Here is a 26795-nt window from a genome sequence, read left to right on the forward strand (position 1 = left end):
TAAGTTGTAAGTTTTTATATCAAATATTACATGTCACGTCAAAAATTCCCCACTCAATTCGAAACTCATTTACCGAACAAATTTTTCACACTCAAATCATAATTCCAAAACTCACAAACTCAAAATACAACTTTATTCTCAAATCATATTTAGAAAACTCTACCAAAAGCAACCATGGCCTTTTTTTGCCAAGTTCTCGTATCCTTGAATTTGAGGTTTGATGGGTCTGACCTCTAGATATGCACCCACACTTGACACTTGTGCCCGCGTCAATGTAACACTAGGAATGGATATGTGATTCCCACGCCATTAGTTTTCCCCCTTAACGTGCTTAGATCACAAATATGTTAACAGGAAGTCATATGTTCGTCAATGCATCAATGGGAACTATATTTACATAATATACATTTCTGTTCTGTCTGCTGAGTTCTGGTTTGAAATTTAAATTGTAGGCAAATGATGCACGCAAGGATTTGTATGAAAAAGAGAAGGAAGTTAATGATCTGAAGCAAGAGGTTTTGGCCCTAAAGCAAGCATTGAAAGACGCAAATGATCAATGTGTTCTACTTTTTAATGAAGTTCAAAAAGCATGGAAAGTTTCTTTTACGTTGCAGTCAGACTTAAAGGTTTTGTGACTTCATGAATTTTGCAAAGTCTTTTCAGTACTTATAACTTCTTTTTCACACCTGGCATAGTTTTTTAATATAAATTCCCTTACTCTTATTTCGGTCACTTATCTACTACTAATACCCTTTGCTGCAAAGAATTGTCTGTTTCTGTAGATATTCTGCATACCATTTTAACGTGGTGGCTGATATGTTTAGATTTATCAAATTCAGTAAATTTCTTCCTATTTATGATTCATAAGTGGAGGTTGGCTTGGATGGGTGAAATTTTTGTGGTGCACTTGTTAAAGATGTTAGTTTTTTTTTTTTTTTTTTGTTGTTGTTGGAAATATTGGAATATTCCATGATTTTTTTATCTTCTTGTTTAAATAGGTAAGATGGTGGCAAAAGAACAAGTCTTTAATTTATAGATTTCATATACTCTGTGACGGAGGTATAATATTCAAGTGGGCGATGTGTCCCACTCCAAAAAAAGAAAGAAAAAAAATTAAAGCAGAAAATTCTATCTCAGAACTTTTGTACCTGACATACAAAAGGAGAGAATTGATTTTATATGGTTGTTTTGTTCTTATCATGTTCAAGAAATAGTTGTGATATCTACTCTCTGTATATTATGACTGATAAGTTGTTTGATGCTTTTTAGTTGAGTCCACTGACACTTCCTTGATGTAACAGTAAACTGCACTGTGGCTTTTCTTTTTGTTCTGTAAAGATTATATAGGTGTGGCAGCACATGGGTTAGCTTGTTCCTAACTGCTGCCATTCTCTCATTTGGTGCAGTCAGAAAACATTATGCTTGCAGAGAAACATAAGATAGAAAAGGATCAAAATGCTCAGCTTAGAAACCAAGTTGCACAACTATTACAGTCAGAGCAAGACCAAAAACTGCAGATACAACAACACGATTCAACAATTCAAACTTTGCAGGTTGGTCATATGTTGGCTTTATTTTTCACGCCTGTTGTAATCAGATCTTTATGCATGCTCTTGAAATTTTCCATGCATTATTGCTACATTTGTATTTTTAAAAAAAAAACTTATTAGCCCTGCGTGTTTTTTTGCTCAATTGTTATATCTCCAACATTTTTCATCAACTATAAAAAGGTTACTACCCTCAACAATTGTAGAAATGATGGAATGGACTTGTGTCACGATTCTAGGATGTTGATATTTGATGAAAAATTGAAACTCATGCTATGCCAATTTATGGTAAGAAATGTATTCAAAATGAAAAAAGTAAACTTCTTAGAAGTTTTAGAATGAACAGTGTGTGCATGTTTTCTTATGCTGGAAAAGATTATATGATTTTATCAAGAGCTCAACAGAAGATATCAATTGCCGATGGAATCTAAGGCCACTGCAACTTCCTTGGGTGGAGGAATAGGATTCGGGTGCTCAAAAGGATATTAACGATAAACTTATTTCACTCAGTGTGTTATTCCATTAGCATTATAGGTTTTGTTTAAAGGTTGTAAGAATCGAGGCAAATGTTAAAGGAATAGCTGTTAAAGCTGCTCCAATTTTCTAATTATCCGATGTGCTTTCAGCTCATTTTCTTTTGTAGTGGCATTGTTATCAAGATTGCCAAAATTTTGTTGGAAATTAAATGGGAAATTTTCAGAAAAAAATGGAGTTTGGGGCAAATAATTGCAAATAGGCAGGGAAGGGAAGACGAACAGAGAGGAGGGAAGAGAGAGAGAGGCTGGGCAAATGAGTACAAATATATAATGTTTTTGTAGAATTTTTTAAATTCCCACCCAAACTGAAACTATTTTTTTTATTTTTCATCTATTTTTTTAATTTCCTTTACTTGCCTTTTTTTTTGAATTTATATTTTTCCAATTTAAAACTTAGGCCGTTGATGGTGGTGGGTAATTTTTTTTATTTTTTGTCCTTTTGTGGTTGATTTTTAGAATCTTATAATGTCAATGATAAGAGATATAATTATTTTCTTTAAATGCTGAAGCATGTATTTCCTCAATTGTTTGAGAGAGACATTTTTGATTGTTGGCTATGCAATGAATTTATTACATGCCATTTTATAAAGTTTATAGCTTACTGTTTTTGGCTTACAGAAAACATTAAGCATGTTTATGTTTATTTTTGGTAAATACAAAAATAAAAAATGTTTGGTACGCACATGTTTTAAAACTTGTTTTGAAAACAAATGAAAAGGGCGGCCCGTGGGAGGTAGTTGTCGACGGTTGAAGTTGGTAGTTGGAGGTGGTTGTTAGACGCCGAATGTGGTAGCTGAAGTGGTTGCCATTGATGGGAGGTGGTTGGTGGTGGCTGAAGTTGGTTGCTGGATGCGAGAGGTGTTGGCTAAAAGTAATTGTTGATCATCGAAGATAGTGGCTGGCTGACCCCCTGAGGTGGTGGCGGAAGGTGGTTTCTAACAAGAGGTGGTGGCCAATTGCGGAAGGTGGTTGTCGAAGGAGGTCATTGGTGATGGTAGCTGGTGGTTGTGATGAGCATTGGGTGGGGTCAGAAGAAGTGAGAGAAAGAGGAAGAAATGAAATTTTCTTTTTCTTCTAAACAAGTGAAATAAACTTTTCTTGGTTACAAAATCTAGCAAATTGTTTACAGTTTTTTGAAACGAAAATGATACCAAATGAGTTTCAGATATTCAAAAGTTTTGTAAATATAAATTGAAAATTGTAAACACAAAAGTTACCAAACAAGCTTTGGTGTTCTCCTTTTGGGTTTTCCTCAAAAGTCTAAGCTCTAAAAGCTCCAGAAGTACTTCAGATACCAAGTATGGAAAGGTGTTTAATAACTTCCCCACCAGGACCTTCCCAACCTAGAGTAGCTAGGTGAGGAAGTAAAATTAATCCTTGTTCATACTTAGGCTTCTCTGGTAAAAAATGAGCCACTTCAAATGGGTTCATTGCTCCAACCCATAATACAATTAATCCGGCATGGGCTACATTGACATCTAAGGGGCACCCTTTTTTTTTTATTTAAACTAACACATTGTACCTTACTGATTGGAGGAGTAACATCAGTTTGTACAAATGATTAGTATGTGCCCTGTGTTTATCTGGACAGTGGCAGGTCATTGAACTTCTAATTAGTACAAACACGAATATGCGACTCAACAGAAATACGACACTGACATGCTGATTTTCATAAATGTAGGACACGATATGTTTGGGACATGTTATAAATTTATTATATGTCACATATATGAATACTTTATTCAAAGGTGATGAAAAAAGTAATTTTAACACTAATTAAAATTTGAAAGGCATAAGTTAGAATGTAAAATGAAGAAATTTAGGGTTAGGATTTAGGAGGAGGAAGAAGAAGAAGATGAGAGGAGAGAAAGAACTTTCATATATTTTAGACCTGTCCGCTCAACTCTACATTAGCAAAATATATATACAAACCCTAACATTGCAATATGACCATCGTACCCTAAACTTAAGTAAATATTAATAGAATAACAGGAGAACATAAAATGACTATTCTAACACTCCCCTCAAGTTGGAGCATAGAGATCAAACATGCCTAGTTTGACGGATAACCGATCAAACGAAGATCAAGCCAAAGCTTTGGTGAGAATATCACTCAATTGATCTTTAGAACAAACATAAGGAGTCACAAGTTGCTTCTGCAGTAAAAGACCACGAATAAAATGGAAATCAACCTCTATATGTTTGGTTCGTTCATGAAACGCTGGATTATTGGCAATGAAGATAACAGCCTGATTATCACAAGACATGTTTATAGGAGTGGGAAGAGAAAAGCCAAAATCTTGGAGAAGAGACTGAACCTAGAGCATTTCAAAAGCAGTATGAGCCGTGGCACGGTACTCAGCTTCTACTCTAGAACGAGCAACAACAGCCTGTTTCTTGCTTCGCCAAGTAACAAGATTATCCCCAACAAAGGTATAATAGCCCGAGGTGAATGGCGGTTAGTCCTATTACCAGCTCAATCAGTATCATTGAAGCCAGTGACAGACAACGAGGAAGATGGGTGATAAAGCAAACCACGACTAGGGGCACTCTTCAAGTATTGCAAGATACGTTACTCAACAACAAAATGGGGTTGGCGGGGAGCGTACATAAACTGACTGACCACACCCACGACATATGTATTATCGAGGTGAGTGATAGTGAGATAGATTAACTTTCCAACCAACAGACGATAACATCCAATATCAGGAAACAAGTCCTCGGATTCACCATCAAGTTTGACACTAGGATCCATATGAGTATCATTGGGGCAAGTGCCTAAAGACCCGTCTCAGTGAGTAGATCAAGAGCATACTTTCATTGGGAGAGAAACAAGCCTTGAGAGGAGCAAGCAACTTCAATCCCAAGAAAATATCAAAGATGACCCTAGTTTTTGGTGTGAAATTGTTGGCCCAAATACTACTTCAAATTAGCAATACTGGTGGAGTCACCCCTAAAAATGATTATGTCATCCACATAGACAATAACAACAATACACCTAATAGATGAGTATTGAACAAAGACAAAGTGATCAAAAGTGGAACGGTGAAACCCATAGGCAAACACAACCAAAGTGATCAAACTAGGCACAAGGGGACTGCTTGAGACCATACATGGCCTTCCGCAATCGGCAAACAAGATGCTCATGACCAGGAACCACATAACCATGGGGGTAATCCATATAGACCTCGTTTTGGAGATCGCTATGAAGAAAGACATTCTTGATATCAAGTTGATATAAAGGCCAAGTGTTACTAACGGCAACAAAGAGAAGGATTCGAACAGAGTTGAGACGAGCCACAGGAGAGAAAGTCTCCAAGTAATCGGCACCATAGGTTTGTGTGTAGCCTTTGGCTACCAGGCGAGCCTTAAGGCGCTCAATAGTCTCATCAGGAAGATATTTAATAGTATAAATCCACCAACAACGCACAATAGATTTGCCAGAACGGAGTGAGCTAAGTTTCCACGTTTGATTCTTATGCAGGGCATGCATTTTCTCATCCATTTCATGTTTCCAACTAGAGATGAACATAGCATGCATAAACTGACTAACCACACCCACGACATACATAATATCGGGGCGAGTGATAGTGAGATAGATTAACTTGCCAACCAACCGACGATAGCGACCAATATCAGGAAACAAGTCCTTGGATTCACCATTAAGTTTGACACTAGGATCTATGGGAGTATCACTAGGGTGACTGCTTAAGAGCCCAGTTTCAGTGAGAAGATCAAGAACATATGTTCGTTGGGAGAGAAATAATACATTTCTCTAAAAAAAAAAAAAAAAAGCCCCCCGCAAACTCAAGGAGGATAGAAACTAACCAACTTGAGTTTGAAGAGAGGAACAAAACAAGAAAATACATAAAAAAAAAAAAAATGATAGGAGACACTGTATGGTCGTGTCAGACCGTTGGTGAAGACACTGTATGGTGGTGTCATAACGTTGTAGAGGACACTGTATGGTGGTGTCATAACGTTGTAGATGACACTGTATGCGGGTGTCATAACGTGGTAGAGGACACTGTATGGTGGTGTCAGACCGATGTAGAAGACAGTTTATGGGGTCATGTCGGACCGTTGTAGAAGACAGTTTATGGGGTCATGTCGGACCGTTGTAGCAGGCAATATTGTGACAGTTGTTGTGACAGTTTACGGAGTCTTGCTGGACCCTTGTAGAAACTAACCGGAATCAATGTCGGGACAGTTTACAAAGTCTTGTCGGACCCATGAAGGAGCTAACCGGAATCAATGTCGGGACAGTTTACAGAGTCTTGTCGGACCCTTGTAGAAACTAATCGGAATCTATGTCGGGACAGTTTACAGAGTCTTGTCGGACCCTTGTAGAAACTAACCGGAATCTATGTCGGGACAGTTTACAGAGTCTTGTCGGACCCATAAAGGAGCTAACCGGAATCAATGTCGGGACAGTTTATGGGGTCGTGTCGGACCGTTGAAAAAGTTGCACCCTCAAAAGGTGTGCCCAATTTTGTCAAAAGGCGTGCCATCAAAAGGCGTGCCCAATTCATCAAAAGACGAGCCATCAAAAGGCGCGCCAGACACGCAGCGATGCACGTAATCGACAGTGCGCGTGTCGGCCTCTTCGTCATGTTCTATATAAAGCAATGCGGAGGCTGAGAGAACATGTGGAAATCAAACCAGTCTGAAACCTCTGAAAAACTCTTCGTGGGCTGAGAGAGATACACTGGTAACACTCTGTAAACACTTTGTAACCAATCCATCTCTGAAACACTCAGCAACCATAACATGGCCTCTTCTTCCCGTCCAGCTACCCAGAACATGGCCTCCTCTTTCCGTGGTCTACTCACGCTCTTCCCAGAACTGAACGAGTCCACAAGAGAAATAACTGGTGCGGTGGCCAGTGAACCCCAACCAAACACCTCTGTTTTTGCTCCGTTGAACTTTCCGATGCGGTCGGTGGAGCAAAAAATGGCGGTGCAAACTGATATTGAGGCCAATCAGTATACTCTGAAGTCATGTGTGGAAACCATGACTGCGGTCACAAACTCGTCGCACCGGCTGCAGAGCAGGACAAATGAGGTGCAACAGTTAAACTCCCAGCTGGCTCTGCTCCAACGCATGTATAAGGATGCGCGAGCAGAGATAAGTGTGCTAAAGGCAGAAAACAAGGAGCTGAAGCGGAAGGCCACCGTGATGTTTTGATTTGGAGGTCCGCCATATGCGGCAGTGGAGGAGCAGGGAGTAGTGATCATGCCCAGTGGAGGGGGAAACACGGAGGCAACACCGGCAAGGGCCGCCCAGGACGGAGGCAAGAAGAAAAGACCGGCGGAATAGGCGAAGAAGTGAGGGCGATTGGTAGCCGGCTGCAGAAAAACAAAGCTGTTTTTTTTTTTTTTTTTTTTTTTTTGTAAACTTGTGATCGGGGTGGATCCCTGAGATGAATAAAATATGGTTTGGTGTGCAAAGCTAGATGGTATGAATGGAATTGAAAAAAGATTAAAAATAGTGTGAAAGAAAAATAAAGAAAAAATAATAAAAATATATTGGAAATCAAAAATGAAAGATGGGGGAAATAAGCATAGTAGATGGAGAAAATAAATAAAAATAATGGAGGTGGAAATCAAACGGAGGAGAGATGTTTTTTTTTTTTTTTTTTTGTTTTTTGTTTTTTGTTTTTTGTTTTTTTTTTTTTTGTGTATAATATAATAATAAAAAAAAAGTGGGGAACAACATGATGAGCATCAATGAAGGTGTAGAATAAAAAAAAAAAATAATAATAAATAAAGTTGGATTAAAAAAATAAAGTGGGCGGTGGCAAAGTCCTGTACTTGCTTTTACTTTAATTTATTTATTTATTTTTTTATATAATTAAGCAAAGGACTTGTTGAAATAAAAAAAAATAAAAATAAAGTTTGATTAAAAAATTAAGTGGGCGGTCACAAACCTGTGGGTGGAGGTGGTGTGTAAAACACTTAATTAAAAGGAAGAGAGACATTTGTCAGGGCTAGCTCTTTGTTCTGAGAAAAATGCTTTTTCATTAGGTTTACACAAGAACTTCGGTTGATACTCATTTTCCTCCTTGACAAAAGAAAGTTGGCGACTTTGGGTCTCAACCTCCCAATTTCTATCACCATCTCCCCCAGCATTTACTGATCCGGTGTTTGAACCAGTCCAAGATCCTTCCTTTTGAACTTCTCTCTCTTGGGTTTGCCCACTAAAGGATGATGGATTTGCCTTTGTTGGAACTGGGTTATGCAATGGAAAGCAAGGAAATTGTATGCCTGCATAGAAAGCCCACAATGGCAGAGAATGACCAGAACCAAATTCTGCTGGATTTGGGTGAGGGATATGAGGCAACTTCACAGAACCACTGAAACGCTTGTCCTTCTGAGAGGCGGAGATTGTGAACCGGAAGACTGACACCGTCAGAGGCGACGGCAACCGGAGTCGCAAGTTGATTGGTCGGTGCTTGTGGGAATCGCGGTTCACGGACCGAAGGAGAGAGAGGAACAGATTCGATCTTTTGTCTGAGTACCAGCAGTACCAGGATGCTACCAGCAGTACCAGTTCCATTCTTTTTCTCAGATAGAGAAACAGATAAATTGAAGAGGTATGATTTGGAAGATTTGAGAAAGACCACAAATCAATTTTATGCGCTGGAGAGGAGTGAGACTGAAACCAGCAGAGCGGACACCACAGGAGGAGAAGATGGTGGCTCGATGTCGCCATTGATGAACAAATATGTGTGAGGCAGAGAAGAGTTCAGCTATGACTTTCTGGTAGCGGAGTGAAGGTATGTGTAGAGGTCCGGCGGGCGGTCAAGACGAGGTTGCCGCCCGCCGGTGAAGCAAATTATTAGATTCTAAACCTGCTCTGATACCATGTAAAAAATGCAATGTATAAAAAGAAATAGAGAAATGTATTATTGATTTATGTATTGATCTAAATGTAGTTATTTGTCTATTACAAATGGTTCCTTATATAGATGTAGGTGTAGTGGATGGTGTGTAGTGGATGGTGATAGTGGTGTAGTGGGTTAGGTTTAGTGGAGTAGGTGAGGTGGTAGTGGTGTAGTGGGTAGATGTAGGTGTAGTGGATGGTGTGTAGTGGATGGTGATAGTGGTGTAGTGGGTTAGGTTTAGTGGAGTAGGTGAGGTGGTAGTGGTGTAGTGGGTTAGGTTTAGTGGAGTAGGTGAGGTGGTAGTGGTGGTAGGTGATGGTAAATTCTAACAAATCCCAAGAAAATACCAAAGATGACTCAAGTTTTTGGTGTGAAATTGTTGGCCCAAATACTACTTCAAATTAGCAATACAAGTGGAGTCACTTCCAGAAATGATTATGTCATCCACATAGACAATAAGAACAACACACCTAGAAGATGAGTATTGAACAAAGACAGAGTGATCAAAAATGGAACGGCGAAACCCATAGGAAAAACACAACGGAAGTGATCAAACCAAGCACGAGGGGATTGCTTGAGACCATACATGGCCTTCTACAATCAACAAACAAGATGCTCAAGATCGGGAACCACATAACCATGGGCTAATCCATATAGACCTCTTGGAGATCGTCATGAATAAAGACATTCTTGATATCAAGTTGATATAAAGGCCATGGCTTACTACCAACAACAGAGAGAAGGATCCGAACAGAGTTAAGACGAGCCACGTGAGTGAAAGCCTCCAGGTAATCAACACCATAGGTTTGTGTGTAGCCTTTGGCTACCAGGCGAGCCATATGGCGCTCAACAATCTCATCAAGAAGATACTTAACAATATAAATCTATCGACAACGCACAATAGATTTGCCAGAAGGGAGTGGGCTAAGTTCCCACGTCTGATTCTTATGCAGGGCATGCATTTCCTCATCCATTGCATGTTTCCAACCAGAGATGGACATAGTTTGTTGATATGAGCGAGGAATGGAAATACTAGACAGGCTACAAGCAATGTAGTGAAGACTAGGAGAGGCGATCATAAGAAACAAAATTAGCAATAGGATATTAAGTGCAATTACGTTTACCTTTGCGGATAATAATAGGAAGGTCATTATCAAAGGGCATATTGACAGATGGAACAGGGGAGATAGGAACCTCAGATGAAGGAGATGAATTGGTTGGGCTATAAGACATAATGCGACGAGCTTGAGACTGCTGATAAACCTACAAAGAAGGGATAGTAATGAGATGAGAGGGAGGTGATATAGAAGAGGAGGAGAAAGGAATACAAGATAGAAGAGTAGGGGTGAGAGAGACTGGCTCCCCTTCACGACAAGAGAGAAGATCAGTGGATAATCAGTGGATAATTGTTGCCTAGAGGAGGAGAAAAACAGAGTAACTCAAAAAAGGTGACATTAGCACTGACAAACTATCAACGTGACTCAGGATGATAACACCGATACCTTTTCTGAGTACAAGAGTAGCTTAAGAACACACACTTGCGAGCACGAGAAGATAACTTATCCAAATCAGGGCCAAGGACATGGACAAAGGCCACACAACCAAAAACATGAGGCGACAAGGGAAACGGAGACGATGTGGGATATAACTGAGAATAGGGAGACAAGTGTACTACACTAGAGGCATGCGGTTAATAAGAAAATAAGCGGTGAGAATAACATCGCTCCAAAATTGTTTGGGACGTGCATATTAAATATCAGTGTGCGAGCAACATCTAACAAACGGCGGTGTTTGAGCTCCATAACGCCATTTTGAGAAGATGTATGAGAACAACTACTTTGATGAATAGTATCACGAGCTTGTGTTACATGGAATCGACACTTTGGGGCGAAGTACCCGTGTCGACACGACACGGGTGCGGGTGTGGGATCTGTGTTGGATTCATCTGTTCTCTCTTGAACACGGCTCTTTACAGACAACAAAAGAAATGAAAGAGGAGAGAGCAAGAGAGAACCTGGTCGAAGTTCCATCCAGTTGATCCAGTCGAAGTTCCATCCAGTTGATCCAGTCGAAGCTCCATCTAGTCGAAGATTGAAGCTCCATCAGTCGATCGAACAGTCGAACACCCAGACGACTTTGAAAAGCCTTTCTCTCTCTCTCCCCCCTTTCTCTCTTGCGCATTCTCTCTCTCCCTCGCGATCGCAATCGCAATCGCAATCGCAATCGCAATCGATCGCTTCGCTTTTCTCTCTCGCTCCCTCTCTGTCGTTTTATCTTCTTAACTTGATTCATATCTTTGTCTCTTGATTCATATCTATTCGTACCTATCTATATATAATAATAATAATAGTTAATAACTATTATTATAATAACTATAATAATAACTATTATTATTATATAATGTATAATATATTTATAAGATAATATATACTTATATATATTAATAAAAAAAATAAACACGTGTATGTAAAATAAAATAAAAAAGTTAATTAGAACACATTATTTAAAAAATATAATAAATAAATAAAATAATTAATGTATATTAAAATAAAAATATTTATAAAAAAATTAAAAAATTTGCCGTGTCCCCTGCTGTGTCCGTGTCCCCATTTTTTTAGAAATTGTCGTGTCCCGCGTCCGTGTTCGTGCTTCATAGATTTTTATCTGTTATTTATATAATATAACTCATTTTCATATAATAAATATATATATTTTAAAAAAAATTATTTAACGTATCCCCATACTCGTATCCAAATTTGGATACATATCCACGTATTCTTAATTTTTAATTTTGAAGTGTCCAACTCCTAGATACGCACCTGCACTCGATACCTGTGCCCAAGTCCGTGTAACATAGTCACGAGCATCACAAAAGGTAGTCACAATAGATTGCACATATTCTAAGGCATTATTAGACCGAAATATCTTAATACGTTTCCTCAATTGAGTAAAGATTTCATTATAAAACTTAGAGATTATAGAAGGCAAATCAGATATCTGTTTTATTAAAAACAACCGAGTCATCTGATAGTAATCATCCTAAAAAATAACAAAATAGAAAAAACCATCAACAGTGGGAGTTCTAAAAGGACCCCATATATCTGTATGGACAAGAGCAAATGACTCAGACACACGATTAACACCATGATTAGGAAAAGAACTACGGTGATGCTTCCTAAATTGATAGGCTTCACACTCAATCTGAGAAACATGACTTAAATGAGGAACAAGTTAACTCGAGCTTGGCCAAAGAGAGATAACCTACGCAAAAATGCCACTGAAGAGGAGATACATCAGTGCTCAACACAGCAGATAGAGGAGGAGGAGAGGTCTCGGTGTCTAAAAAGTATAGGCCATCCTTCTCATGTCCCTAACCAATCATCCTCTTGGTCTGGAGGTCTTGCAAAACACATGAAGTGGGAGAAATGGTTATCGAACAGTGCAAAGCTTGAGTCAATTAGCTAACAAAAAGCAAATTAAATGGAAATTGAGGCACATAGAGACCATGGGTAAGGTTAGGGATGGAGTGGGGTGAAGAGGACCTTGACCACTGACAGATCGAGAAGATCCATTAGGAAGTATAATAGTATGATCAACAGGCCTAAGAGTATCAAAAGAGAGGAATTACTAGAGATATGGGAACTAACACCAAAGTCTAGGAGCCAAGGCTGAGTGGACTTAGCCACACAAGCAATATTACTTGAACTAGTCATAGTAGTGGTAAAGGATGAAGGTAGACTAGGTTGGAGAGACTAGACAAGAGCAGTAAGCTCACTAATCTAAGTAATGAGTGTCTCGTGAGAATCAGCTGGAGAAACAATAGAGCCAGCAGAAAATAAGGAGGATTGTAAGGATGGAGTATCTATAACCAGATGTACATGGTCAGGTTTGCCATACTTTTGTCAACACCAAGGTTCAGTATGACCTTGAGAACCACAAGGAGTACATTTGCGATCACCACGTGTACGAGAACTCGGTCCACTACTACCTCCATTATGTGAATCAGCTCCATGAGAACCACCACGACGAAAACCACCTGTGAACCAGAATAAGAACCCCATGGACCAGATGAGCCATGAAAACCCCCTCGAATAGGCCCACGATCTCCACTATTAGAGACTAATGTAGAAGATGACAAAGTAGAGAACGCAGTGGTGGGTTGTGCCTGTCCCAATGAAGAACATGATAGCTGAGAATAAGCATTAGTAGCAGAAGGTAAAGTCTCACCGGCAAGAATCTAATACTTGAACCCCGCAATTTAGGATCTAAGCAAGAGAGTAAAGAAGCCATCATAAACTCCTCTCAATGATGCTTCTGTTTGTTCACATCAGTGGTAAAGGGTCAATGCTGCAATAATTGATCCCATAAGGTCTTGAGACTACTATAGTAATCAAGAAGGGACCGGCCATATTGGCGCATAGCAAAGATCTGCTCATATAACTCATAAACCTGAGAGACATTACTCTGATTCAAAAAACATTCAACAAGGGAGTCCCTAATTTCCTTCGAGGTATCACAAAATTCCATGGTAGTAGTAACATGTGGTTCCAAACTGCCAAATCCAACCCATAACACAAGAATCCTCACTACACCAATCATCATAAACTTTACCATCAGTGGCAGGAGGAAATTCGCTAAGGAAGCGGGACTTCTTACCACGCAAGAAAATTTTGACAGCATGAGCCCATGCCAAATAGTTGGCACATTCAATTTCTTGGTAGTGATAGATTTAGATATGTCATCATCTTTACCCACAGCCATAGCTTTAGCCTCAATCTCGGCCATGACAATCAATCACACAAAATACTCAGCAAACAAGCATGAATGTAGCAAAACACTTGCAAATAGTCAATACCCATAGCAATCAACACCCACAACAACCAAAAAGGCATAAATGGGGAAAACACAGATCTACAAAACAGATTCAACCCCAAATGAAACCAACACAACAACCCATCGGCATGAATCAACGCAGAAGAGCAATTATCCCTTGCTCGAGGGATTTCAACCCCTATAGAGTAAATTCCAATAGGTAGAAATGGAAAATTGAGTTTGCCGAACAGATTGAGGCACAAAATTGAATAAAAAACTGACCCAACAGCAGCAAAACAACAAATTAACACCAAATATCACTAGAGAAAAGATTTTCGGCTCCTATAGGACTAATTTCAGAAAGAAGAATCAGCAAAAACAAGGTCCAAATTTAGAAAACATGAAAAACATTCGAAAATAGATAACTTAAAGGATGATCGAAAAATTTCACGAAAATCACCATAATTATCAAGCGAGAATTTCAAGTCTAGTGATGTGGGTTTCGCTAGTACAGTGCTTTCGTCATGCTGACGTCATTGTACGACTGATGACGTCAGTACGTCTCGGTCATCTCAGCTCAATCTCCAGAATGTGTAGAACACTTTCCAATGAAGAATAGATTGTTTTGACACCAAGTTAGAATGTAAAATGGAGAAATTTACTTCTCGTTTGTTTTCAGAGGTAGAATGGAGGGGATTAATTGTGAGGGGATTGATAGTGAGAGGATTAAGTAAAATTGTGTTTGTTTTGATGATAGTTGTTAGTGTAGGAATTGTTAAATTATTTTTATATAAAATAATAAAACAAATAAAAAAATATAAAAAATTAAACATTAATGTTTTAAAAAAAATTCCCAATATGTAAAAAATAAAAAAAAATAAAAAAATTTCTAATCCCCTCACTATTTTTTTAATACCACATCCGCCTCCGCCTCCGCCTCCACCTCCACCTCCACCTCCACCTCATCCATCCTAATCCTCCTTTCAACCTTCATCTTAATCCCCTCCTCTATCCTAATCCCTTCCCCAACTCTACAAACTAACACAACACTAAATAGCCCCACCTCCATCCTAAGCCCCTCCCATCCTTTACACCCGAAAACAAACGGGGCCTTAGGGTTAGGATTTAGGAGGAAAAAGAATAAGATGAGAGAAGAGAGGAAGAAGAAGAAGATGAGAGAAAAGAGAGAACTTTTATATATTTTAGACTTATGTGCTCAACTCTACATTAGCAAAATATATATACAAACCCTAACATTGCAATATGACCATCGTATCCTCAACTTAAGTAAATATTAACAGAATAATAGGAGAATAGAAAATAACTATTCTGACAGCATATACTTCGCAACTTAAATATCAAGATTCACGCAACAATTGCAATGCAAATTAGTTGTAGATTATCAAAATACACTGATGTATTCATATTGTATATGTGTAAAAACATATTTGGAGTGAGTAAGTTGCATTCCAAAGAATACATAACATCTATGTTATGTGGACTAGAGTATGAGTATCTGGTGTAGGTGTGTATCCAAGCATCAGACCTTCATAAATTTAAATCTTAGGATCTTGGGATACGTATCGAAAATTAGATTTGGGTACGGGAACACGTCATATGCATATATATATATATATATATATATTGCACATTATATAATATTCTCGGATGAGATGTTGTAAATTATGTAGAAATAAAATAGGATTTAGGAAAAATATGAAATTTATGTATCTGATTCATGTAGGAGCCTAAAAATATTGCTTTACTTCATGTATTGTCATAAATTAAAGGATCCGAGTGTCTAATAAATTGAATACGAGTGTCGGACATATATCCTACACCCTTTCCCATGTCATATCCGGGGGACACGGGTATTGTGGGGGAAATAGAAGAGTCCATGTAACACAACATAACATTGTTATTATGAAGAGATTCATTACATAGGTTGTGTTTGAAGGGTTCAAGAAGTGTCATCGAAGTGTCTGAGATTATAAATATATATTTTTAATTAGGACATGTTGAAGAAGTGTGGGACACATTTTTTAGGAGTGTCCAACACGAAATGCCTCCTCCATAGAAGTGGCCGTGCTCCTAGGTCGAATCTGATTGGTAATTTTTTTGTGACAATTTATCTTGATTAACCTCATCAGCAATATAAATGTGCACACTGCATAATGTTATTTAATGTGTTTCTTTGTTGAAATGGTGGCATTTCTCTCATCGATGATTTCATTTAGCTTGTTTTCTTGTGGTACATATTATTCTTTTCTTAAGTTGTATTAACTATATTACCTTCTTAGGTTATATAGAACCCATGTTATGGAACTTACTGTTAATATTTCTCTTTCGTGATTGAGAATTATTTCTAATATTCTGGCAGCATTTTTAATATTTTTGGTGCTCCACTATTGTAGGCCAAACTTAAAAACATTGAGTCACAACTAAATGAGGCTCTTCATGCTAGAGAGCTTGGCTTAGACTCGAAGGCTGTTGCTCAACCTATATTTAAAGCAGCAGGCGATGGCATGGATTCTGTTACAGTTACCAAGAAACTCGAAGAAGAACTATTAAAACGCGATGCCCTCATTGAGGTTAGTTATTCTTAACAATTCTACATGTTTGGGGCTTCTACTGTTTAAGTTGTCATATATAATGTTAAGGCTTGTTTTTACATGATCTATGTATACTATGATGCTTATTCAGACATCATGATATAAAAATCATGTAGTTTGAACTTCTGTTGTCTCTATGTGCCATTCCGAGTTTGGACATTGCATATTTTCTTATATTGTGATCTCTAAGATAATACAATTGTCATCTTGACTTGGGGTGAGCAATGAGTAATCTGTTCCCACTGGAGAGAAGGAGTTTTTCATCATGGGTCCATCTTGAACTTGGTTTACTATGTAGTAGGGCAGCTGCAAAATTATTTGTTCATTGAATAAATATGTCTAAATTGAGGATGTTGAGGTGGTACTTGTTAAAATGTGCTAGTAAAAGGGCAAGGCCTTGCGTTACGGTGTAGGTAGTAAAGAACAACAGATGCTGGTCCATAATTTATAAAATTATGTGGCCTAGTTACAGTGATATGGAAAAAAGAGAATATATGTAGCCAACTTTGGTGGTTTGATGTAGTCATGTTGAGTTGAGTTGATTGTTTTAAGTCCGTATTCCTTTTGGTTAGGATTTTCACCACACTCGATAGGTGATTGAATAGGTAATTTACCCATCTAGTTTTTCTTCAAATGGATTTTGCCTAAGTTTTGTAGACCACATCAGAGTTAATCTTTTAAGTATGATTTCCACCTCAGGCATTTAAAACTTGTGATCCCTTGGCAGATTTCTTTGAGCTTGGCTAAAAAATTTAAGGTCTCATTTAGGCTTGTATTGTAACGTTCAAATAACTCCAAGCTAACATAGGTACTTCTAAGGTGGCAAGTTGTGTTGAACACCGACACGATACAACACTTGTCAGACACTTCCCAGCACCTCTTGAATACATGTTCAAACTTGTCGTTTTTTCAAAAAAAAAATTTAGATTTTTATATGCTTTGAACGCTAGGGGAATATGCCTCTATTGCTTAGCCGTAGATATCAAGGTTGGTAATATCGGGATCCTACACAAGATTGTTTTGGGGGTCTGTCGGATCGGATCGTAGGATTTGATTGAGGATAGTAAGATCCTACTAAAATGATAAAAAAAAAAGGCAATAATTTTTATATGACGAAGGCCTCGTTTGGCAAGTGCCATTTTTAGCCAAAAAGCCAAAAAGTTACTAAAAAAATCAAAAAGCCAACAACCCATACCAAAAGTCAAAGATTTCCTTTTCTCTCTACTTTTTGCACATCTTTTCGTAAAAAGTCAAAAAGTCATCCCAAACATACTAGTTTTTTTTATATCACATTTTAGCTAAAAAGCCAAAAAGTTACTAAAAAAAAGATATTTCTAAACGAGGCCTAAGTAATAATATCAAAATTTATATAGAATGACCCCCCCAAAAAAGAAATATAGCAATTCAAGGTAGCATTCAAACATTTTTTTAGCAAAGAATTGGTATAGAGTTGTGCTAAACAAAATTTGTGGTTCAAATTAAAATAAATTTTTTTCAACAAAGTTAAGGGAAAAGAACCAAAGAAGAACAGCAGCAGTGGCAAAGAAGAACCAAGAAAAATGAAGAAAAAAGTAGGGCAGAAGAAGAAACAGAAAAAAATAAAAATAAAATAAGTGATTCGAAGTTCTTGTCAAATGTTTAATCGAAGTTCTGGTTTTCAGTCTCTCGTATGTTTGCTTTGATCAAGAACAATATATATATATATATATATACAAAGAAGAACAGTCGAACTACAGAACAAAGATGAGAGAAGAGGAGGAACAAAGAAGTCGGGAGAAGAAAATGGTGATTTGAACTACAGAGAAGAATTGAACACACAGAGGAAGAAGTAGAAGAAGAGCAGCGAAGAAGGAGAAGAAGAAACGAAGAAGACAGAAAAAGCAAAAAAAAAGAATACAGAGAAGGAAGATTCGAAGGAGGATACTTGGTTCCACAAAATCTGAAGCTTTGATGTCCAATTTCTCTTTCCCAATTTGTATTGCCCTAATCACAGCTCAGAAGGTCAATCTTTCTTCTTCTTTTATCTCGATAAAGGGTTGTTTGCTTTAAAGTTGGCAAAAAAAACTCCCTTATAAATCAGGATCACATGGAATTGCGATGCCAATACGATCCCACCGATCCTGATACGATCCTACCATGATCATGACGTGAGCCCGATCCAAAGTACGAGTCGAATTGAATGCTATATATTGGATCGTATGATCCTACGATCCGGATCGCGATCTTAACAACCTTGGTAGATATATGAAGCAGATTACAAGTTTGAATAAAATAACTTAAAATCCAATGATGAAAGAAAAATAATGTAAATTATACCTGTTCTTCTACTTTTAACTTTATCAATTATTATCTTTGAATTAAATAAGTATTTATATATAACATATAATTTATGCTTATCCGTACGTGTGACATAATAAATATAAAACAAATCAAATTAAGCTTTGTGTTCCACTCAAGTGGGGTCGGTTACATATAATAATTATATTTTGCACTTGTGCCCCCAAGTGTCGTGTCCTACGTGATTTTGAAAATTTTCATGTCAGTGTGTCATGGTGAGCCTGTCAAGCGGATCATGCCTTGCGACGTGTCTTGCTTGGTTCCAAGGCAAGGCAACGAGTGCCCAACAGCCCAATGCAATGTTGTGACAGTGACGAGTAGTCCACACTGCGCACCCACGTGCCCTTGCTGGCATGGTATGCACCCCATTTTTCCTACGAGGGTCTTTGGTGCAATTATGGAAGAATCCGTGCACTTTTTGCTGCTCGATTTTAGGTCCATATTGTAATATGAATAATGAGACAGGGTCTAAACTCCATTTAGACATTCATGAGCCATCTCATTCAGTGAACTTGTTTTATTATAATCACTAGCATGTTTGCATTACTCTCCGGACACAAGTGATTTGAGAGCAGTCAACCTCTCAACTGAACAAGCATAACATGTGCTAGTCTTTCTGGATTACAAATTACTAATTCCTAATTAGTAATCATATGTCTAGGAATCTCTAAGAATAAATTAACTAAAAGTATATAAATGTCCTGTCAACTTTAATCCTACGGGCTTATCATGTAAATAGTAGTACAAAAAGTGAACAAGAAAACATAGAACGTGGCCTATAATTAATGAAATAATATTACTATTTTACAAAGGTATCCCAAATCACATCTCCCCGATCGCCTTTAGGGCATAAGATACACCACTAGCACTTCGTTGATAAGCAGGAGATCATATGAATTTTTTAACTGCAGTTCAAATAAGTTGCCCTGACATTTGGCTAAAAAATCTATCCTCTTAATTTGAGTAAAAATGATCAAAATTTCACGGTTATCTTTTTGTTTTGTAAGAAAAATTACAATTTTTGTGGTGGAAGTTATGAATGGCAAAGTTATGGTGTGCACCCCTAAGAATAACATAGTTATACTTTTTGTGATGAGCAAAAAGTTACATTTTTTTTTTTTTGTGATGAAAAAAAGTAGTTTTGTTTGTAGTAAAAGTTATATACATTTTGCGATAAAAGTTTTAGGCTGGGTTTGGTAAGACTTACCAAAACTAATTCTACCCTTACATTCTAATCCTATGTTTGGTAAGAATTTTCAAATCATGATTTCAAATCAATTTCAAAACACATTTAGAAAACATGTTTGGTAAACTAGACATTTTTTGAATTTTTTGCTCTTCCTAGTTGTCCGCCCGGACATTCTCCCGGATGTTCGGCTGGTAGACCAAAACAGTACAAATTTTTTTTTTTTGCCATTGCCAATCGCCACTTGTTATTTGGGGGAAAAAAAAAAAATTATATTTGTTTTTGATATTTTTTAAATATATAAATTATTTTTTTAGACAAAAATGACATTATTTTTTGAATTGATTTTTAAAAAGAGTTTAATTATGAGTTTTGAATAGAATTTTCAATAGAGTTTTGAGTTGTGTGTTTGGTTATGAGTTATAAGGTTGCGAATTAAGTTTTTAAAACTCTTTTCAAAACTCATAACCAAACAATTTTTCTCATTTCATATGTCACATCAAAAATTCAAAACTATATTCAAAACTTAATTCAACACTCTTTTGAAAATTTATAACTAAAATTTTTTTTCTTTTCAAATCATAATTCCAAAACTCACAAACTCAAAATACAATTTTATTTTCAAATCATAATTCTAAAACTCTACCAAATGCTACCTTACTTTTTGTATAAGGTGCATATCATATGCACTCTTTTTGGGGTGCACGTGGTAGCCTTTCCCTTAATTATATGCTAACATCATATTGATTGAAGAGTAACAATTGTGTACAGGACTCTCAGCAAGGAAAAAAAAAGTGCAAAGAAATAGATTTATGGAAATATTTTAGTATTTGAAAAAGTAGGTGTTTTACCTTAAATCATTGAAAAGAGTTGGAGTTCAGCTTTCCCAATACACACATACAAATGGCTCCTGATATTTTTCTCCTTGTGATTGGCACTGTACTTATAAAAGCCTATTTATTTCTTATATTTTTCTAGTTCCAACTTTTCCTTTTCTTACAGAGCTAAATATTACTTGCAACTTAACTAATTTCGTCTACTTCTTTCATTATGCAATGTTAAAGTGCACGTGGTGTTTTCCCTTTTTTTTGGCAGAGGCTGCATGAAGAAAATGAGAAATTGTTTGAAAGGTTGACAGAGAAAGCAAATTTGGTTGGATCTCCCCAGGTTTGTCTTATTATTATTTTTTTCTTTTGTTCTGGAAGATTGTGTTATTAATTATTATGTTGTCATGACTAAAATGTTCCGTGGTCAGGAATCAGGATGATTTAGAGTATTACAATATTTTCTTGTTAGGTTCATTCTTTCCTTGTTTGTGTATTATCTATCTACAGTCAAGTCTATGAATATGCTTTTGGCTTATTTGTTAATGATATTTTTAGATGTCACTAGCTTATGTTTATTTATGGAATTTTTTATTTTTATTTTTAGTGTATTGACAATCTACACTGTTCTTTCAGACATTTGAAAACTCCAAGTGCATGCTGTATCAATTCACATGCTTTTTTTGGTCATTTTTTTGTGTGTCATAATAACCAAAATAACCTATATATTTTTCTGTTGTAATAACCAAATAAACTGATAGTTGGGCTGCACGTCTGAACCAGCCACTATTTTGATTTAAGAAAAGAGTTTTGCTAAGTACCGCCCAATGGGTGTTTTTTAAGAACTAAATAATGCCAAAAAAAGTTTGAATTCTAATACTCATTTTATAAATTCCCTTAAACTTATATATATTTCTATACATATATATATATTTCTATACACTTCTCACATATTTCAATATACTTTTTACACATTCCAAAATTAACTACCACGCATTGGGCGGTGATGAGCATTTCCCTTGAGGAAATATCTTAAATGTAATGCTTGTTTAAACACTTCTACTCACCTATTCCTAGATGAAGTCCTTGTATAGAGTGTTGTTGATGGGTGATTCAGAGTTTACTTTTTGTCAGAAAGGATTGGAATGCTAAAAGTTCCTTTGGGGGTGTTTTACTTATATTATATATAATATATATGTTTGGGTGGCAGCTCAGAGAACTCTTACCATTCATAATCTGATGAAACTATGTACAGGGCATTTCCGGTTGTGAGAGGATTAGCTTATTTGGCTAGGTTTTTCCTCACTTTTTAGGTGAGTGGTTGTAGCTTGTAGGCTTGTAGCAAAAAGGGGTTTGTCTTTCTCGACCTTTTGAGGCTGTGTTTTGATCTTTGTTGTAGATCTTTCTTTTTTTGGTTATAAAATGTTTACTTACCAATAAAAAAAAAAAAAAAAAAAAAAAAAAAACTGAGGAAATGGGGGAAAGTTCCCCATAACAGCTTTTGTGTAAGGAGGCAGAAGAGATCGAGTCATGGAATATCTTTGCATTCTTTATCAAGTGGCAGGTGAGGTTTGGAGTTTAGTGTTGGCTATGTTTGTTCCATTCTGTGGTTCAGCTTCTCTTTTGTTTGGGTACGGTAAATGTGAGGACGAAAAAGGTGTAGAAGGCAGCTCCACATTATCAGATTTGGGTCATTTGGTGTATTTAAGGGTAACAGTGTTGATGCTCTTTGTAGGTGAGAGGAGTATATCAATGAATAGACAAGTAGGTTTTTTGGTTATGGTTTAGTTAGGTGACTGGGAGGCTGAACCTGACTCTTTTGGGTTTTGTAGATTTAAGATATTTTATTTTTATAGTCCTACAGTTTTTTTTTTTTTTTTTTTTTTTTTTTATAAATCTATATATGCCATGTGGGTTGTGGTGCTTTATTGGCCCTGTTTGGTAAGGTTTATTTTCAGCTTTTAGCTTAATTGAAGCTATTTTGATGTGTTTGGTTCAGCTTAACAATACAGCTTATAACTTTTTATGAGTCAAAAATCAACTTATTCTTTGAGTGGGGGAGGAGAAGCTTAATTTATAAGTAAAAAATCAGCTTATGTTCACAGTTATAAGTTATAAGCTGTTAGGCTATAAGTTATAATCACTTTCCCACAGCTCTACCAAACAGGGCCATTGTATTCTTTACACTGGAATTCTTATTACTGATACAAAATAAGGGGTTAAGACACTTGAAAAAGTTGCATGTAAATCTTGGGCGTAGATGTGGTCGTGATCACATCATGTTAGATAAACAACACATCTTGCATGTCAAGAATTTGGGACTTATGAACACAGTTTCAAATTAGAACAACAGTGGCTAAATATTTTAACAACAGTATGTGGATAATATAGATGTGTTGAACCCACACTATAGTACATTTTACTAATAGTATAACCCTTGCCAGTGTTTATGCTGTAACATACTCTTTAAATATTTAAGTACTCTGGCAGAATGTGGACACGGTGGGTTTTAGGATATCTACTATTGCCATTTAATGCTCTCTGACCTGCAAAGATTAATAGATCAAATGAAGTTACTCCCATATTTGGTCTGATAACTGTCTTGGCCACTGAGTGGAGCTTCTTTTGATGTTTATGCTTCTGTTTTTCATCTGATGGGTAATAGATTTCTCACATTGGTGCTCTGACTTCTTTTACAGGTGTCTAGTCCATTGCCCAAAGGTCCTGCTAATGTTCAGGCTCGGGACCTTGGGAGGTATAATTTCTTGACCTCTTGAGAATGATTGTAGTGTTTTGTGTTTTTTTGATGTTATTGTGTTAATTTCAGGTTTCTTTTCATTTCTTTAATGAAACAATTTTTGACAGGATTGATAATAATAATAAAGGACGTTCTGTTGATGTTGCCCCTTCACCTTTGGCCCCAGAAAAGACTGAAGGCACCATTGCTTTGGTTAAATCAGGTATTGAGAAGGTCAAGACAACCCCAGCAGGAGAATATCTAACTGCTGCTCTAAATGAATTTGATCCTGAGCAATATGACAGTATTGCTGCCATTTCGGATGGAGCAAACAAGCTTCTGATGCTGGTATGCTTACTATCTCTTTCTCTGTACAGTCCAGAATGGAAACCTATGTAAACTACATTAAGAAGGTGCTTTTTTGCTAGGGTCTTTGTTTTTTGTGCCGTTGTTGTTACTGTCCACCTAAATTTACAATTTTAACCGAGAAAGAGGACCCTTTCATCATTTATGGCTCTTGGGTTCAAATGTCTTTCAAAGAAAATAATAAAACAAATTTCTTCTTTTTTATTCTTCTAATACCAAGAAACTCTTTTAAATCTAAATGTTGAAAAAGGATGACTGCAAGTGGTTGGGGTTCAAGCTTTGTGGCTGGAATGCATTGAAAAGTTCATTGCAGTTGATTGAAGGAAACATGTGTTAGTGACAAACATAATTTTCCATAAACAACTTATTATGCTCAGATTACCAAACATATGAAGATTTTCACGGTATGATTGGTCACTAGATAGCATATGACTTGGGTTTGAGGAAGAAGGTGTCCTGCGTAGAAACTGTGTCTGATATTTTGGTGATGCTTATATGGGAGATTTATCCCTTTTTTGCATAATTTTTATGGTCTAGTGACACCCTTTCTGATGGTTGACTTGACTGACACTTCACTACTTATATTTATGATAAGAAGACATTTGAATGTTGAAATAAAATCACGATCATTTTTCTGTGTTCATCTTGAGTAGGAGTGGCCAGCATTAAATAGGGTGTTATCGCAATATTGCAGGTTTTAGCAGCAGTGATTAAAGCAGGTGCTTCAAGAGAGCATGAAATACTTGCTGAAATAAGAGATGCTGTTTTCTCTTTCATCCGTAAGATGGAGCCAAAGAGAGTAATGGACACCATGCTTGTTTCACGTGTGAGGATTTTATATATAAGATCTTTGCTTGCTAGATCACCAGAACTGCAATCAATCAAGGTAATAAAGCATTTAGCTTTCCCTAATATTTCCCTACCAATATATGCTGTCACCTGCACTGTTTGGAGGTTAGAGATGTTATTCTTACTTCTATGTTAGGTCTCTCCTGTTGAGCGCTTTTTGGAGAAGGCTAATACAGGGCGCAGCAGAAGCTCCAGCAGGGGTAGCAGCCCTGGAAGATCTCCTGTACGATACGACTCCAATAGGAATTATCTGGTTGATGAGCAGATTCAAGGCTTTAAAGTAAATATAAAACCAGAAAAGAAATCCAAGTTATCTTCAGTTGTTTTGAAGATACGTGGAATTGATCAGGTGGGTTTTTCATAAATTTTGTTCCCTCTCCCTTTGTTTACTTTCTATAGAATAGATGGTTCAGCAATGATGGGTGGGGTGCTTGTCCTAGGCAAGGTTGTTAAAATCGGGATCCTAGATAGGATCGTTGGGAGGGACTTGTGGATTGGTTCGTAGAATTGGATCGAGGGTCGTAAGATTCTACTTTTAATGTAAAATAAAAAAATAATTTTAAAATCATTAAAGAAAAGTAATTAATTTGATATAATGCATCTTTTATGTTGTCATAAATCAGAAGAGATGTTTGTAGAAAGAATTTATAGTCAAATTTCTTGTATAGATATACACATATACATCCATATATAAGAAATAAATAATAGTAATTTTTTTTTGTAGGATCGGGATCGTAGCGCAATTTTACACGATTTTATGATTAGGATCACAGGCCTCGTTTGGGATGCTACCTTTTTAGCCAATTAGCCAAAAAGTTACTAAATTAACCAATTAGCTAATTAGTCATACCAAAAAGTCAACAATTACGGATTCTCTCTACTTTTTGCACAGCTTTTCGTAATTAGTCAAAAAGTCATCCCAAACATACAAGTTTTTTTTACCTACCTTTTTAGCCAATTAGCAAAAAAGTTACTAAATTAGTCTGTTCCCAAACGAAGCCATGAGTCACTGTAAAATCCTACTAAATTTAATATCCTAGTGCAATCTGGACTGATTGACCCAATAAGAGTCGTAGGATCTCAAGATCCTACTATCCGGATCCGGATCATGATTTTGATAACCATGGTCCTAGGCTTTGCATGTTAGGTGTGAGAGAAGTCCCACATCACTTGGGTACAAAGGGAATGTGCAATATGTAAGTGCGAGGGCACCATCACTTATCAAGTTAGCTTTAGGGGTTGAGTTTTACCCAAACAGCATCCTCTGTGTAGTCAGAGCTCTTGCCAAAATTTTAAGTCCTCTTCTTCGATAATCTATCATAGTCAAAACTCTAGGATTGCATTTGGGATTCACTTTTCCATTGTCACAGGCCTTTGTTGGGCTTCTCAGTCGCAGTTTTCTTTGTGAACCCACATGACAACCCCATCTTCTTTGCTTCCAGTTGATATTGTATTCCTTCTTGCTTATAGCTTCCTTTGTCACGGTCTCTTCAGGTCAGCATTCTCTCATTGCAGGTAGCAGTAAATTTTGCTCTCAGGCGAAGTTGTCGCAGTAACTTTTGCTTTCGCAGTAACTTTTGCTTTCATGGCTGCTTTTGTTTTTTTTGTTTTTGTAAAAGAAGATGAAACTGAGCTTGTCCTGCCACCTGGCAAAGTAGGAAGGGAGCTGACCTTGAACTGTAAATGTATGTAATACATGAGCTCACTATGTTCTTGAGTGAGCCTGAACACTTTGGATACTGGCAGAGGCAACTTCGGTGTTGCTTTGTGTGTGACTGGTGATGGCTTCCCTTTTGCTCTCCACTCGCTCTCGTCATAACTAGACTATAGCGGTCATCAGTCAAAGCTCTAGAGTTATAGTTCCTTACTAACCCTTGTATTAAATAAAGTTCATGAAAGTTTTTATACATTTATATTCTCTTAGTACTATGTTATTATGTACCCACTTATATGCTACTAGAGATGCTCGTGCTGCCAGATTATTTTTAACCTATGCTACTCATGTGCTTTTGCTCTTGTTCTATATTTTCACTTTGCATGGGAACTAGCTGTGGTAACTATTCTCTTGTGGAGATTCTTTTTGTTGCTATCAACATAAAACTT

At 37.0% G+C, this 26795-nt stretch overlaps 1 protein-coding gene across 4 annotated transcripts in view; it reads left to right on the forward strand.

Moving 5' to 3' along the window:
* The window catches only part of LOC114301849 (kinesin-like protein KIN-14B), a 55445-nt gene that overhangs the window by 15533 nt on the left and 13117 nt on the right, over positions 1-26795 (forward strand). For all 4 annotated transcript variants that reach the window (XM_028246812.2, XM_028246814.2, XM_028246816.2 and 1 more), the window contains exons 11-18: positions 453-626; positions 1407-1553; positions 16196-16372; positions 21012-21083; positions 23440-23495; positions 23606-23825; positions 24538-24729; positions 24829-25041. In XM_028246812.2, the coding sequence (XP_028102613.1) occupies positions 453-626; positions 1407-1553; positions 16196-16372; positions 21012-21083; positions 23440-23495; positions 23606-23825; positions 24538-24729; positions 24829-25041 (1251 nt within the window). The remainder of the gene's footprint in view (positions 1-452; positions 627-1406; positions 1554-16195; positions 16373-21011; positions 21084-23439; positions 23496-23605; positions 23826-24537; positions 24730-24828; positions 25042-26795) is intronic.

The sequence above is a fragment of the Camellia sinensis genome, chromosome 1 (genome assembly GCF_055761805.1).
Source record: "Camellia sinensis isolate YWXY chromosome 1, ASM5576180v1, whole genome shotgun sequence".
NCBI lineage: Eukaryota > Viridiplantae > Streptophyta > Magnoliopsida > Ericales > Theaceae > Camellia > Camellia sinensis.